Consider the following 14,408-nt stretch of genomic DNA (forward strand, 5'->3'; position numbering starts at 1 on the left):
ACCCTCTGATGACAGGTGTAACAGAGATCTCAGCTTTTGGAAGGGTGACACAGGTGATTTCTGAGGCCCTTTACTTGGTTATTTATTCACAGTTACAATAAATATTTATTTTTTATCAGAAACTGTTTAAGAAGGATACAGGGGTACGGCATGAACAAACAAACAAAACAAAACAAAACAAAAACCTCTGCTTAGAAATAATATGAACGTAGAAAATATGTAATATAGAAATATGTAATATGGAAAAATGTGTAATATAGAAAATAGAAAACTATGAAAATATGTAGCTCGAATTTTAGTTTTTTACATACCCTTCATCTAAGTACCCATTAACTCTCATCGTCTTTCCCCGCCTTCTCTCCAAACTTAAGAGTATCAGGAACTAGAAAATTCTGTTCCAGTTTGTGTGCCACGCCCTCTCAAGGGTTAAGGCTTATTGGAAGCTCGAAATACAGAAAAGTGAGCGGGCCCTTGGAAGTTTCTGAAGGCGGAACCAATGTTTCGGTGGTTGAGATTCTCGGTGGGAAGCCAATTCTGGGGACCGGTAGTGGAACGCTCTGAGGCTCGTTTCCGGCCACCTCAGCGGGAAGCGAAGACGCAAGCAGCTGGACCTTCGGGAACCAAGGTAGGAGTTAACTGTTGTAGCGGCGGAGGAAGTCCGGAGGACGCCGACGGCCGTGCGGGCCAGTGTTTGGTCCCTTTAGCCTGTGAAGATGGTGTTGCTCACGATGATCGCCCGAGTGGCGGATGGGCTCCCGCTGGCCGCCTCGATGCAGGAGGACGAACAGGTGAGATCCCCGCGACGCCAAGTCCCTGCTAGAATGCTGTGCTCGCAGCACCGGGTTCCTTCTTGGGACTCGCGAAGACCCTTGCGACTTTCCAGGCACTCCCGCCCCTCGCGAAGTGCCCTTTTATCTTTTGACAGTGGAGAGATTACCTGTTGGAAGAAATCTGTCCTGAAGGCAGAGGTAGATTTTTGGTGTTACCTGTTTCTTCTAAAACAAAACAAAACTCAACTCTCTGGAAACGGGATAGGTTCAGCTGATTGTGATCGCCCGGTGTTCTGTAACTGTTTAGGAACTTTGTTAAATTTCAGGATTTCTCATTTTCTGCTGCTAATAAGGTTGACTGACAGGTAATGGGTTAAATTGGCTCCTGAGTTCTTCAGCTTTAGCACCTGATCCTTGACCTAGCTTGCTGTCTTTTGAAAGTGGATGAGGTGATATTTGCCACGTATAGGCACCTTTTGAACTTCGGTACAGTACCTTCTTTCAAGCTCATGCCCAATTTCCACCTCCGTCCATAAATTCCTGCTGTTGGAATTAGAATCCCGTTACGCTTTCCACCTGTATCTTACCATTTTCCTTTGTCTTTTAATAGAGTTTCTTAGAGGCAAACGACAGATCTTAGTCATCTTTGTGTTTCTCATAGCTTTTACAGTAGCAGCTTTATGCTAGTAGATGCTCAAAAAATGTATTGGATTTACTAAAAAACAACTCTGATATCTTGAAAGGGAACTGCTTTGTGTCTTAGAATCTCAAGGAAAATTTCTGGTGTGAGACAAGTTTTTGGAGCAAGGTTGGGAGGCCCCTGAAGAAGAGAGGCTGACAGTGAAATTTTTATACTTATTTAAAGTCATCAATTTTATTTTGCTTTCTCATATAACCAAAGTAGTTTTAGGGGAAAACCATCAAGGCCTAAAAAAAAGATGAGTTGTAGAAAAAACTTTTTCACATGTCCATTCTTGGATTTTTCATTCATATGTTCATTAAAACAAACAAACAAACAAACAAACAAAAAACAAAAACAAACCTTATTAAGCATATAAAATGTGCCAAGCATGGTGCTAATGCATAGGATTGAGTCAGTCATATCCCCAAATTTCATTTCCGTAAAGTTTGGTGGAAAAGCAAGATAACTAACAAACGATTATAATGTAGTATAACTTCTATGGAAAAGGAAGATAGTTCTGTGATTGTACATGGAAAAGGTACCGAAATTGATTTGGGAGATCAGGTACATCTTCCTAGAAGAAATGACATCTAAACTGACAGTAGTATCTAGTAATAAGAAAGCTTTTCTTTGGCTATCTGCCTTTTTAGGTTTGATGTATCTCAAAATGAACCATATTCTCTTCTCTTAATTTGATATTATTTCTTGATACTTTAGTACTATTTCCAACTTTTTTTGCATTAAAAAAAATCTATCGTTGTGGGGTTGGAACTCTTCCAAATGCCACATAATGGCATGGTGAAACAAACAGATTGGCAAGTACCGTTCAAATTTAGAAATGTAGGATATTGTGCACTAGCTCAAAGCATGTGACAGTGTTTACTCTCCTTTACTAGCTGACCAGTCATGGGCAAAAAATACATATATAAGTAATACTGTTTAATGTGATAATGGTAATATATACCATAATGTTAATTATTTTAAAATATTGCTAGTACCTAAAACTGTGTGTATGTAGACGTATATACACATACACATGCATATATACATATATATGTTAATGTAGAGCTATTTCTCAAGTGAATAGCATTATAACAAATCATTGCCATAAGGAGAGTGTTAAAAAAGATGTCTCCAAATTGATGCTTCCAGTGCCTAACTCCCCTGGTTCACCTCATGCTTGCTCATTTACTTCCTTGTTCATATTTAAATTTCCACTTTACCATTTTATTTTATTTACTTTTTATTGAGGTATAATTGACATATAACATTATATTAGTTGCAGGTATACAACGTAACGGTTTGATATTTGTATGTTCTATGAAATGGTCACCACAGTCTAGTTATCGCCCATCACCACACATACTTACACATTTTTTCTTTTTTTTTTTTTCTAGTAATGAGGTCATTTAAAATTGACTATCTTAGCAACTTTCAAATATGCAGTCAGTATTAACTATAGTCGCCATGCTGCACATTATCCCCATGGCTTCTTTATGTCATAACTGGAAGTTTGTACCCTTTGACCTGCTTCACCCATTTTACCCCGCAACACCAATCCTGTTCTCTGTGTCTCTAAGCTTGGTGTTTTGTTTTGTTTCGTTTATTTTGCTTTTTAGATTTCACATGTCAGTGAGATCATACGGTATTTGCTTTCTGTGACTCATTTCACTTAGTGCAGCGCCCTTTGTGTCCATCCATGATGTTGAAATGGGAAGATTCCATTTTTTTAATAGCTGACTAGTATTCCATTGTGTAAATGTTCCACTTCTTTATCCATTCCATCCACTGATGGACACTTAAGTTGTTTCCATATCATGGCTATTATAAATGATGCCGCAATGAATATTGGGGTGCATATATCTTTTCAAATTACTGTTTTCGTGTTCTTTGGATGAATACCCAGAAGCGGAATTGCTGGATCATATGGTAGTTCAATTTTTTGAGGAACTTCCATGCTGTTTTCCATAGTGTTTATACCAATTTATATTCCCATCAACAGTGCACAAGGGTTCCTTTCTCCACGTGCGGTGGGTTTGGGGGAGGTGCTGGTCCAGTCGTGGAGGGGACACTGGTCTTAAACGCAGCTTTGCTCCTGAGCAGGTAACTTGTGCCATTTTCTTCACCTAGGAGTTTGTTCTTCCTTTTTGCTCTAAAAGTAGGCCTTTTTTGTTTGTTTGTTAAAATGAATGTTATTAACCTCTAAGTGAAGGACCCTATTTACATGGTATCCTCATGATCTGATGCTTCTCACTACTTTATGGTTTTTTATGTGTGGGAAATTCTTGAACAAAGCTGTCTTCTTTCAGTCTGGCCGGGACCTCCAACAGTACCAGAGTCAGGCTAAGCAGCTCTTCCGGAAGTTGAATGAACAGTCCCCTACCAGGTGTACCCTGGAAGCTGGCCCCATGGCTTTTCAGTGAGTATGATCCTGATTTCTTTGTGATCATTTAAGTATGAAATGAAGTAAATGTGACATTTTTTTAAGAGTAAAGATGACTTTAAAGCTGTGATCTCTTTACAGAAGCAACTTCCCTGGCTCTAATTCTGCAAAACTGAAATCTTGGTTTGTTTATTCAACTCGCGGACAATAATTTAACCTATTATCCTGTCCCTAATGAATGCTGCACCCATCATGCAATAATAGATAGCTTTTTGCTTTAGGAACTTCTTGGAGCCAGACACGGGTAGGTTAGTAGCCTTGCTCAAACATTTACTAACAACATGACCTTGAACAACTCACATATACTTCTCCAAGCTTCAGCTTCCTCCCTAAAATAGAGAAAATAATCATAGTTTTATGAGGATAATGAGGGAATCCATGTGTATCTCTTAACATCTTGCCTGGCACGTAGAGAATAATAAGTGTCATTATTTAGGAAAAAAAAGTTATAGAAGATATTTTAAGAGCATCTCAGTCAGTGGTTATAGATAATGCATACAGCTGAGAAAGGGATCAAAGGAACTTTATTGGATTTCACATCATCCACCTATAATTGTTATTAAATATTTAATACATGTCAAGTTTGAAGGCGATAAAACAGGAAGGATTCAAAAAGAAAAGAGAGGATAAGAAGATCAGAGGAAAATAAAAAAGGATTAGCTTAATAACCTTGCTATTTTAGAAAGTTGGATATTAAGATAATATAGACCTGGGAGCAACCTGTTGTGTTTAACTTAAAAGGAAAAAAACCCCACCCGTCAAAAACAAGCAAACAAGCATACAAACGAAAACAAAAAACCTTGGCCTATTGGTTAAAGTAGTGGATATTAAGTTTTATAAGATACTAATTTGCATATTATATAAAACATTTTTTATAAAGATAAATTTTAACAGCAAAAAAATTATAGGCACTTAATTGTATAGTATCTTTATCTCTGCCATAGGTTAGGGACAAGACCTAGGAAAGTTCTCATGGAACTGAGAAGAGATTTTCTTTTGCTTGGTTCCTTTAGGACCTTTATAATCTTATCTCATCCTTTATTTCCATCTAAGAGTTAGTTCTTAAAGATTTATTCCTTGCCAGACCACACATTAAGTCCTGCCTTTAATGTCCATAGCTTTTAATGAGCTTAATACCGTAGTGACGCATATGCAAAACAACTATACTGTAATAAAACCTCAGGGCAAGAAGTGGTGTCATTGAGATACAAATGAAGTGCTTTGGGAACAGAAAGAAGGAAGCAATAAATTCCCTATGTAGGGAGTAAGTTTGAGGAAAGGGGATAGTGGGAGGGAGAATACAGAGATTTCACAGAAAAAAATTATAGTAGAAGTGACCATGTGAAGAATTAACAAGGTTTCTCCAGGTACATCAAAGAGCGTTAGACTTAGAAAATACACGTGGACCAGCCTAGCGTGTTGGAGAACAGCATGTCGTTTGGTGTATTAGGATATGCGATGGAATGTGGCCTACACTTGGAGGGCTACAAATGCTGTACCAAGGAATGCAAGTTTGTTTTATAAGTGTTAAGGTGCCCCTAGAGTTTTTAAGCAGAGTAATATGGCTGTATTTACTTTTTAGGAATAACACTGGTGGTTTAGAAGATAGTCTAGACTGAAGGCAAGGAGACCAGTTAACTCAGGTACCCAAGCAAGAGCTGGGACAACAACAGTATTATTATTATCAATGTCCTCCTCCTCATCATTTTAAAGGGCCTGAGAGATCATATAATAGATTATAAACACTACTCTGTGGGGCCCTAGGATGCCCTGGGAGCCACGTAGAAAGGGCAGGAGTGGGAGTATGTACAGTGCTCTTGGGCCCTTAAACTCCTGCTTAAATAAAAGAGCTACTGATTTTATTTGCTATTGATACTGGTTTTCTGAATGTAATTTTTGTTGAAATAAAGAGTACTGTGGCTAAAAAGACATTTCCAAGAATAACGTCTTTCCAAGAATATTTCAGACATGCGGTCATATAACAGCTTCTAGAATAACAGGGAGCTAGCTCACTCCCACAAGAGGAAGTCAGTTCTGTTACCAGATAGTTTCCAGTTGATACAGAGTTCTCCTATGCTAGAAATTAGGGAATATTATTAGTCCTGAGGTCATTATTTTCTGTGCCCAGTAACTATTGGGTTTTAACTTCCAACTATTAAGTACCCACAAAAATTCTCAGTTTCACTGTTTTTCTTACAGCTGGAAGGAGTTTAAGTGTATACTAGTTCACCGTGCATAATCCAAGGGCGGATGGAGTCACAACTCCAAGTTTTCAAGAAAAAGTCTTAGTTGTTAAGATACTTTAGTCGAATAATTATGTAATGAATAAACAATTATAATAAACATGTCTAAATACTCCTGTCTAAATACTCCTTTTGGAATATATTCCTAATAATGGGAAGATACTTGCTTTCTGGTTCCAAGGATTTGTGGTTTGAAACTGACTTGCTGATTTCGTTAGCCTCAAAGGGCGTAGGTTGGAATGTGTATGGCACCGAGAGTCTGCTTCAGATCGTCAGATAGTGTTATTCTACAACTGTTTCTTGATTTTTTTCCCTCTCCAGCTACATTATTGAACAAGGAGTGTGTTATTTGGTTTTGTGTGAAGCCACCTTCCCTAAGAAGTTGGCTTTTGCCTACCTAGAAGATTTACACTCAGAGTTTGATGAACAGCATGGGAAGAAGGTGCCCACTGTGTCTAGACCCTACTCCTTTATTGAGTTTGGTAAGTTTTTGCTCCTGACCCTCTCTATCCAGGAAGTGAACAATTACGGAGAAGCTATTTGTTAGACTGATGTAAACCTGCCACAATTTATTGACATTCACCTACTGAAATTTTGGATTTTACCTCTTGCATTCCACCTCTTTTTGTCCTTTTGAATGAATGAGGCTTCCTGCTCTGGTCTTTTGATCTTTTCCCCAGAGAGCTTGTTGCCATTTGCCCTTTTCTGTTATTCCGTTTGATTCTTCATTAGGGTTAAGAACTGCATCGTCAAAGGATCTGCTTGATTGGCATAGAATAGTAGAGTCCCTCCCCCGACCATAAACCGCACATTCACAGTAAGACTCATTATTTGGGAATCAGAATGGTGTTTTGTCTCTTTTAGAAGAATAAGATTATCTAATATATATTTTTTAAGTGCTAGAAGATATATGGTATTGGGGGATAACATCTACTACATGCAGAAGTAGTGAGCATGGGTGTCCATATTTTTGTAAGAATTGTAGGCAGACTCGTCACCGTGCAGACCTGTTGAAGTGTCTGAAGGCAGTAGATCTGAGGAAGAGTCCTCAGTACAGGTCACAGAGGAAATGAGCACAGGTATGATCAGACTACATTGCTGACGTTTTTATTTGAAGAAATTGGCTTTTACTGTCTCTGAATCTCTAAAGTGTTTAAAGTTTGCTAGATAAGTAGGTCATCTTGCTTTTTAGAGATAAACAAAAATCTATCAAAACACTCCAGTATTTCATAACTAGTGAACTCTCCAAGTACTAATTTTTTTAATGGTTTTTTTTTTTTTAATCTTACTTTTGTAGACAGTAGAGGTCTAATAAACCTAAGAAAAAAATAAGACTACTGCTGTCAAGGTCACAGGGAATAGCTGGTACACGCAAATGAGCCTAAAGAGTTTAATACAAAGGTGTGAATGGGTCGGAAGTGAACCGGAAGGTACCAGAATCTGAAAGTACCAGAGTTGGTAACCCCGTAACCGGTACCATCCTCAGCCTGAGGGAATGCAAGAAGGGAACAGCGTCTGGAACAGGAAGGAGGAGTTTAATAGAGGAAGCCAGCTTTAGCAGTGACTTCTGGCAGAAGGGTCCTGCCAGCCCAAGGTAACTTCTCAAGGAGAAGTTAGGGGAATAAATAGCCCAATGTTACTGTTCACTCTTTTTCCCTACACTTGGGGCTCCGCATTGGCTGAACCTAACCGGAAACGAGGGGGCAGGGAGCGCATTGATGTGGTCCACGCAGGTCAGCTTCCCAGGGCCAAAGCCGTGCATCAGGGTGTGGAGGAGATCTAACGCAGCAAACGGAAGGTATCCAGCACACGTAACTTCAGATTTTTCCAAATGTTGAGATTACAATCTTTAATAGGAAGTCATTCTTACAGTTCTGAGCAATAGAGACGTGAACTAACCGTGACCGAGACTGCAGTTTTCTAGCGGTATTTTGGGAAACTCCCTGCCACATGTTTGTTTTACCTGAAGTTTACGAACAGAGTGAAATTGGGAGTGTATGTTAAAAAAAATACTTTTGGACAATTTCTTTCAACTTTTTAATGATAGAATATCTCTTTTGCTATATTAGGCTGTAGAAGTGCTAGGTTGGTGGCAGCGTCCTTTTCAGGAGATAAATAATCAGACCCTAAAGGTTCATGGAATGCAGTTTGAGAATTTCCGCTTTCAGGACAGGCTTACCGCAGTGGGTCTTAATTTCTCTGAGGGTCCTAGTAGCAGTTACTTCTAATTCGAAGGTGTGCAAAGGATGTTTCTCCAGAATGGTCATCTCGTTATATCTTTACACAAAGAAACCACACTTTGATTCTCATTCAAGAGGTGGTTAAGCATGGAGGGTTGCCATCCAGGACTAAACTCCGAACTCCCTGTTCCCTGCCGCGGTTCTCTGATGGATTTGATGGTCACTTTTCTTCGTCCTTCTAGATACCTACATTCAGAAAACCAAGAAGCTGTACATTGACAGTCGTGCCCGGAGGAACCTCGGCTCCATCAACACTGAACTGCAGGACGTGCAGAGGATCATGGTGGCCAACATCGAAGAAGTGCTCCAGCGGGGGGAAGCGCTCTCAGGTGCCTAAAAGCAGTGTGAGCCTTACGAAGGGTGGTTCCCGTGCAAAAGGCAAGGGGGGCTTGTCCGGGGTACGGGGTGCCTTGACGCTGCCAGGCTCTATCCAGCACTCTCAGCCTTCATCTCTCAGACGAGATGACATTACAGAGCTGCTAACGTGGCTCGGTTTTTCATAACATGATTAGTTTTCGTTGAGTTGGCACAGTGTAAGGGTCTCATTCCATATCAGAAGCAATTACTGTTTCCAAAAGATTGACAAATTTAAGGAAACATTTAGAAGTCGTCGATCGCAGTGTCTCCTGAGCAGCCACTTTGGGAGACCTGACTGCTGCCAGATCAAGCGTTCTAAAATGCCGTTGTCATCGCGTGATTCCTCTGCTGGCAAGCTTTGCAAACCTGTGACCGCAAGGAAAACTGTAGTCTGGTCTCAGCGTACTTCACATTCGTTTAGTCGTTCTCGTTGAGTACTCGTGCAAGGCGCTGTGTTTTTTTTAACGGCAGAGAAGAGATGACAGACGCCCTCATGCTCCCTAGTTCACAAACATTCTGGCTCCCGCGTCAGCTTCCTCACCATCTCGGACCTGTTCTCTAAAATCTAGATGAGAACGGCCCCCTCCAGGAAGCCTTTCCTAATCCTCACAGCCCACATCACACGAATCTCTTATCCTTCAGACTCTAAAGCACTTAGCGCCAATGTTTTTTAGCACATAATGGTGCGTGTGTGTATGTTCGTGTGCGTGTGTGGTACATAAATGGCATGTGTGTGTGCACACGTGCGTGTGTGTGTGTGGACTTATTCACCTCATCTATGTGAAAAAAAATAGATGTTGACCTAATGTTGAAGTGTTACTAAGTGTTTAATGTGGACACGTGCTCTTTAAGGGTAGTGCTTATGTGTTTCGTATTCTTTTATTTCTCTCACAGTAATGATTACAAGTAGATGCCTTCATGACTATTTCTTGAATTGAACCTCGCTACATATTCATAAATAAATGGATTTTTTCTTTATTACATACTGCAAATTTTAACCTTTTTGTCGATAGCCGTCATCCCAGCATGTAGCTTCATACTCTTTACATATCAAATTTTGGGTGAGAGACTCTGTGTAAATTTTCATCGCAACAGACTTACAGTTTCCACCTGGGATAAAATAGACCATACAGAAATTTTTTTTTTAACCCAAAATTTATATATTGGTCAGTTTATCAGAAATGTGAAGGATTCTCGCCTAGTGCTTTGCTGGTTGCTGCCAAGCTGATAAGCTGAGTGAACAAGAAGTACTTTTCTACCCTTTAGTAACTTCATCTGATCCGGAAGATAAGAAACATAGTCACAGAGTAATCGATAGATGGCATAAGGGAACGAACGTCCGTTGGACCCTTACTTTGTGCTGAGCAAGCGATATGGCAGTGGGGGGACTTTCCCTATAGTTTACTTATTCTGTGGGATAATCCCATGCGAGGTGGGCGGTATCGAACCAGCTTACAGATAAAGACGCGGAGCCTCGGAAAAGCGAAGTGGCTCGCCAAGAGCTGAACCGCCGGTGCCTGGCAGCATCTGCTGGCCTACGAGACCTTGTCTGTCTCCAGTGTGTGACAGTTATAAATAGATCTATAGGCAGTGAGAGCTATCAACATGCAGAGGGAAGTAGATAAATGCCAAGTGAACAGGAACGCGTTCTGTGGTATTTTAAGGAGAAGCTGTATCAGAACAAAGAATATTTGAAGGACAGCAAAAAGATTAGCCTGCCTCGAAAAATGTTTTCTTCCTCTTTAAGCTTCTTCATAATAAGAATCCATGTTTTATCGCTGCTTCTCCTTCAGATTTTTAAAGTTTTATAGTTAGTCTACTCTGCATTTGAGACCCAAGAATAATCCCTGTAGGTTCTTTCAGCAACTTCAAATTATGCCCTTTTTTTCCTGCCGACATAGACCTGTTTTTTTAAGCCACCGTTTTGTCTTTTCATTCAAAGGTGTCACCCTACCAGACTGTAAATTCCACAAATATAGGGGTCATGTACATTTTGACCATCGTTGTATCCTCTAGCACTTAACAGGTTGCCTGTAAGGTAAATAGAAGCTGAACGACTCCTCCAAGCAGTGGCTTTGTCTTTCCGGTCACATGTGTTTCTAAGTGTTCCTGTGTAAAGGAATTCTCTTAACTATGACTTACTTCACGTGACCTAATACTTGTTCCCCTGACCAGTTTTTCTCAGTGGATTTAGATTCATTTAGCAAATATTTATTTATCGAGCACTGACCATGTAGCAGACCTTGTTCTGGGCAGCGGGGCTGCACGGTAAACAGTAGTTACAAACCTCTGTCCGGCGGACTGCACACTGCAGCGGGCTGGCTACAGGAGTCCCGGCCGCGAGCCACGGTTCCTCCTCACCCCCTCACTGTTTCTTTACGTGACGAGGTGTTTTTCTTACTCACAGGCCGAGTCGCTCCCTGAGATTAAGTATTGCCACATTTCTTAATCCAAACCAGTCCCTGTTAGGCAACTCCAGATATTCCAGAGCATTCCCCAAGGAAAACAAAATAGTTTTTCAAAAGTTTAAAGGACTGAAAAGTGTGATTAGAATCCATATATCAAACCGAGAGCTTATTTTTATTATTAAAATGGGCCATATGTTTTAGACCAGTCTATCTTGTGTCTATTTGGCTGTTCCTTGTAGGAAAAAACTAAGATTCTAAAAAGCTTAATTTAGTAGATATTGGTGGTTTTCTAGTACCTATTATTGTATTTTAGTTACAGCTTTTTCATGTCTGGTGAAATGTAATTTCTGATAGCTTTAGCTTCCTTATAGTCTCTTCTATGTGGAGAATCTTAGAAAATTGGCAGCAGTCACCATTGAGATACAGCTTGTCACTCAGTGTCTGATCCACTGAATTTTCTGATTCCCCGAGTCTTATTTTACATGGATTATTATTTTTCAAAACCTGAGAGAGTATGATTTAGACCCTTGCAAGACTATGAAGATGAGTCATGTCGGCTTCCGTCAGATGTTCACCACGTGCCGGCACGGTGCTCACATCACAGGCGTCCTCGTGCGTGCGCTCCTCCGACGTGGTTAATGTCGTTATCTGCATCTCATAGACGAGGGAACCGGGTCTTTAGAGGGACCGAGTTGACCAGCGTCTCGTGGCAGGTGCAGCTGAGATTTGAACCAAAGAGCCCGAGGCCAGAACCTGTACTCCCAACCGCCTCCCTGTACAGCCTCAAAGATTTGAACCTAATTCGGTCTGATCATTTTTAAATGCACTGTAGATTTTACAGTGCTTTAGGCTCATGAGTTAATCAGCACATACAACCTTTTACCCTTAAAAACAATATAATTTAAGCTTCATGGTTGTTTCACATAGTGCCACTCATTTCGGTTACTTTTATGGCTTAATACATTTGGTAAAATATTCCCAGGGACTAATTCACGTTTTCCTTTTTTCTCCTTTGACAGCATTGGATTCAAAGGCTAACAATTTGTCCAGTCTGTCCAAGAAATACCGCCAGGACGCGAAGTACTTGAACATGCGTTCCACTTACGCCAAACTCGCAGCAGTGGCCGTGTTTTTCATCATGCTGATAGTGTACGTGCGATTCTGGTGGCTGTGAAGTCGCGGACCCAGTCACTGGCAAGGGAGAACGTAGAGCCTGGCAGGTGCACGTTTTCAGGAAACCGAGCTCACAGAGATATGTATTAGAATCCAAATGGAACTTCCGCCTCTAAAGACCTTGCGCGAAAAGACACATCCTGAAAATGAAAGGTCACGCCTCCTTTGATGCAGCTTAACCCCATGTAGAAAGTCTCTTTTGGGGGCAGACGCTTTCTCTGGGCGCTAAGCTGTATGCACGTTAGGGAACAGTAGATCGTTGCGTTTTGTTTTTTTCCCCTCCCAGTGTTTTACGTTGTTTTCAAGCTGCACTGACTGGGGCATCTTCATCCTCTGACAGCGCCATCCCTGAGATCTGGGGCAGGCAGACTGTGCTAGCAGCAGTCTGAAATTCCTTCAGAGAAGGAAGCCCTTTGGGAAGTTTTTTGACGATCTGATCAACATTCCTTTTGTCGGGGACATTTGCGATTTTCTGTAATCTGAGATTTTGATGGCCTTTTCATCAAGACTCCAGCATGTGAAGGGTAATTGCTGTGCTGCAAAGATCTTGTCTCTTGGCCCCAATAGGAAGTTAACCTTTGTTCTCCTTTTGTATTTTGCTTATTGCACAATTGCTTTAGGGTTAAATTAATATTAAGATGCCTTGAAATTATATTATAGCACTCCTTGATTAAGAAGCTAAAATGTTTTCTGTCATTTATTCCTTAAAAGACTTAAATTAGTTTGGGACATTCTTTATTTTTCAGCATCTGGTGTATGTTAATTAAAGAGGGAGTAGAGTACACAGATAGCCAGAGGCCCCTGACTTAATGAGAAGAGACCCGTGACTACAGCTCGCCCCTCCCCTTCCTCGCTGTCTCCACTCGTTTCCCCCCACTCTCTCTCCTCCTGCCACAATCTGCTAACATCTTAAAAACTTCTGTGCCCTTATGTGTCCTCTCAGGACAGTCTCAAATTTCAAAATGGAGAACGTTCAGCTGTGGAGTTCATTACATTTAAGTTTTTGCAGAGTGACAACTCAAACTACTAAATAACGTTTACCCAGAAAGTCTCTGAGGGCACCTCACACCTGCTTCTCTGAGAATGTTCTAGAGATAGAGAACTCATTTACAGTGGCTTCTGTTCACAAATTAAAGGACCTGCGATTGTCCCCTTTTTACTCAGGGATAATGGGGATTTCCTTGTACCTTCTGAGACAGAATTTTTAAAATGGGAGGATAGACCTTTTAGATAGGTCACAAGAGTCTGTGCTATAACCTCTAACTCCTACATATACTGAAAATATTTCTTTAAATTGTACAGGAAAATGAGCCAACTTCTTACTTCTTAACATCTTGAAAGAACTCTAACCAGTGAGCAATTTTATAATGCTGTGGGGTCATCAAAGCTACTATTCTGATTCCTGAGAGAGAAAAAATTCTATTTCCTTCGAATAAGGCAAGGAGAAACACTTTTATTCCTGATAATTTACAGAACTGGAATAAATTTTTTGTCTTTCCATTTTGGACCTAAATCTGCCGGTTGGCATTTTGTGCATGGAATATGAAATTACTTTTTATAGAGAATAAGTGCTTTTCGGTCCCTAAAGGCTTGCCCCTGAGTAATGATGTTGGTAGCGAGAGCCTTTGAAAGGGGGGAAACCCCGAGCCGCGGCGCCCTAGCGTCCGGCGCCTCTGTCACAGGGAGCGTGGCAGCTCGCGGCTGAGAGTTGCATGCTGTAACCAAGTGGTCAGCAATGAAATAAATACTTCTAGAATGTTTCCTTCAGTGTGAAGTTTTGTTACCTAGTTTATTTATGCACAAATATCCTTCTAGGTGTATTTCTACCTAACTTCAGTGGGTTAATTTAAGAAGGAGAAGGCGGGGAATGGAATGACAAAGGAATTAGAAAGTGGTCTGGGATTACGGTGGTAGCAGAATGAGAGAAAAAACAGTCATGACACGGCTCCTTCATCTTTACTGGAGGTGGTGGGAAAGGAAGAGGAAACGTATCAGCAGCCAAACAGGCTCTGAAGTATGACGTGATAAGTACTGTCCAGGGTTTTGGGGGACACTGAGAAAGGACGCCTAATTTGGGAGGGAAAGTGATAAG

At 40.7% G+C, this 14,408-nt stretch overlaps 1 protein-coding gene across 1 annotated transcript; it reads left to right on the forward strand.

The window, feature by feature from the left end:
• The first annotated feature begins 567 nt into the window (after nt 1-567).
• Nucleotides 568-14,078, forward strand: SEC22B (SEC22 homolog B, vesicle trafficking protein). Its single transcript, XM_016151904.2, has 5 exons — nt 568-788; nt 3,762-3,871; nt 6,460-6,620; nt 8,561-8,707; nt 12,163-14,078. Exons 1-5 carry the CDS (start codon nt 714-716, stop codon nt 12,315-12,317), a joined length of 648 nt encoding a protein of 215 aa, XP_016007390.1. The 5' UTR covers nt 568-713; the 3' UTR covers nt 12,318-14,078.
• The last annotated feature ends 330 nt before the right edge of the window (nt 14,079-14,408 follow it).

This window comes from Rousettus aegyptiacus, unplaced genomic scaffold (assembly GCF_014176215.1).
Source record: "Rousettus aegyptiacus isolate mRouAeg1 unplaced genomic scaffold, mRouAeg1.p scaffold_m13_p_17, whole genome shotgun sequence".
NCBI classification, from domain to species: domain Eukaryota; kingdom Metazoa; phylum Chordata; class Mammalia; order Chiroptera; family Pteropodidae; genus Rousettus; species Rousettus aegyptiacus.

Excerpts from the sequence above, each read along its gene's own strand:
- SEC22B (XM_016151904.2), top strand. The coding sequence starts at position 714 with ATGGTGTTGCTCACGATGATCGCCCGAGTGGCGGATGGGCTCCCGCTG. Across the intron at positions 789-3,761 it reads CGATGCAGGAGGACGAACAG|TCTGGCCGGGACCTCCAACA; the intron begins GTGAGATCCCCG and ends GTCTTCTTTCAG. Across the intron at positions 6,621-8,560 it reads CTACTCCTTTATTGAGTTTG|ATACCTACATTCAGAAAACC; the intron begins GTAAGTTTTTGC and ends TCGTCCTTCTAG.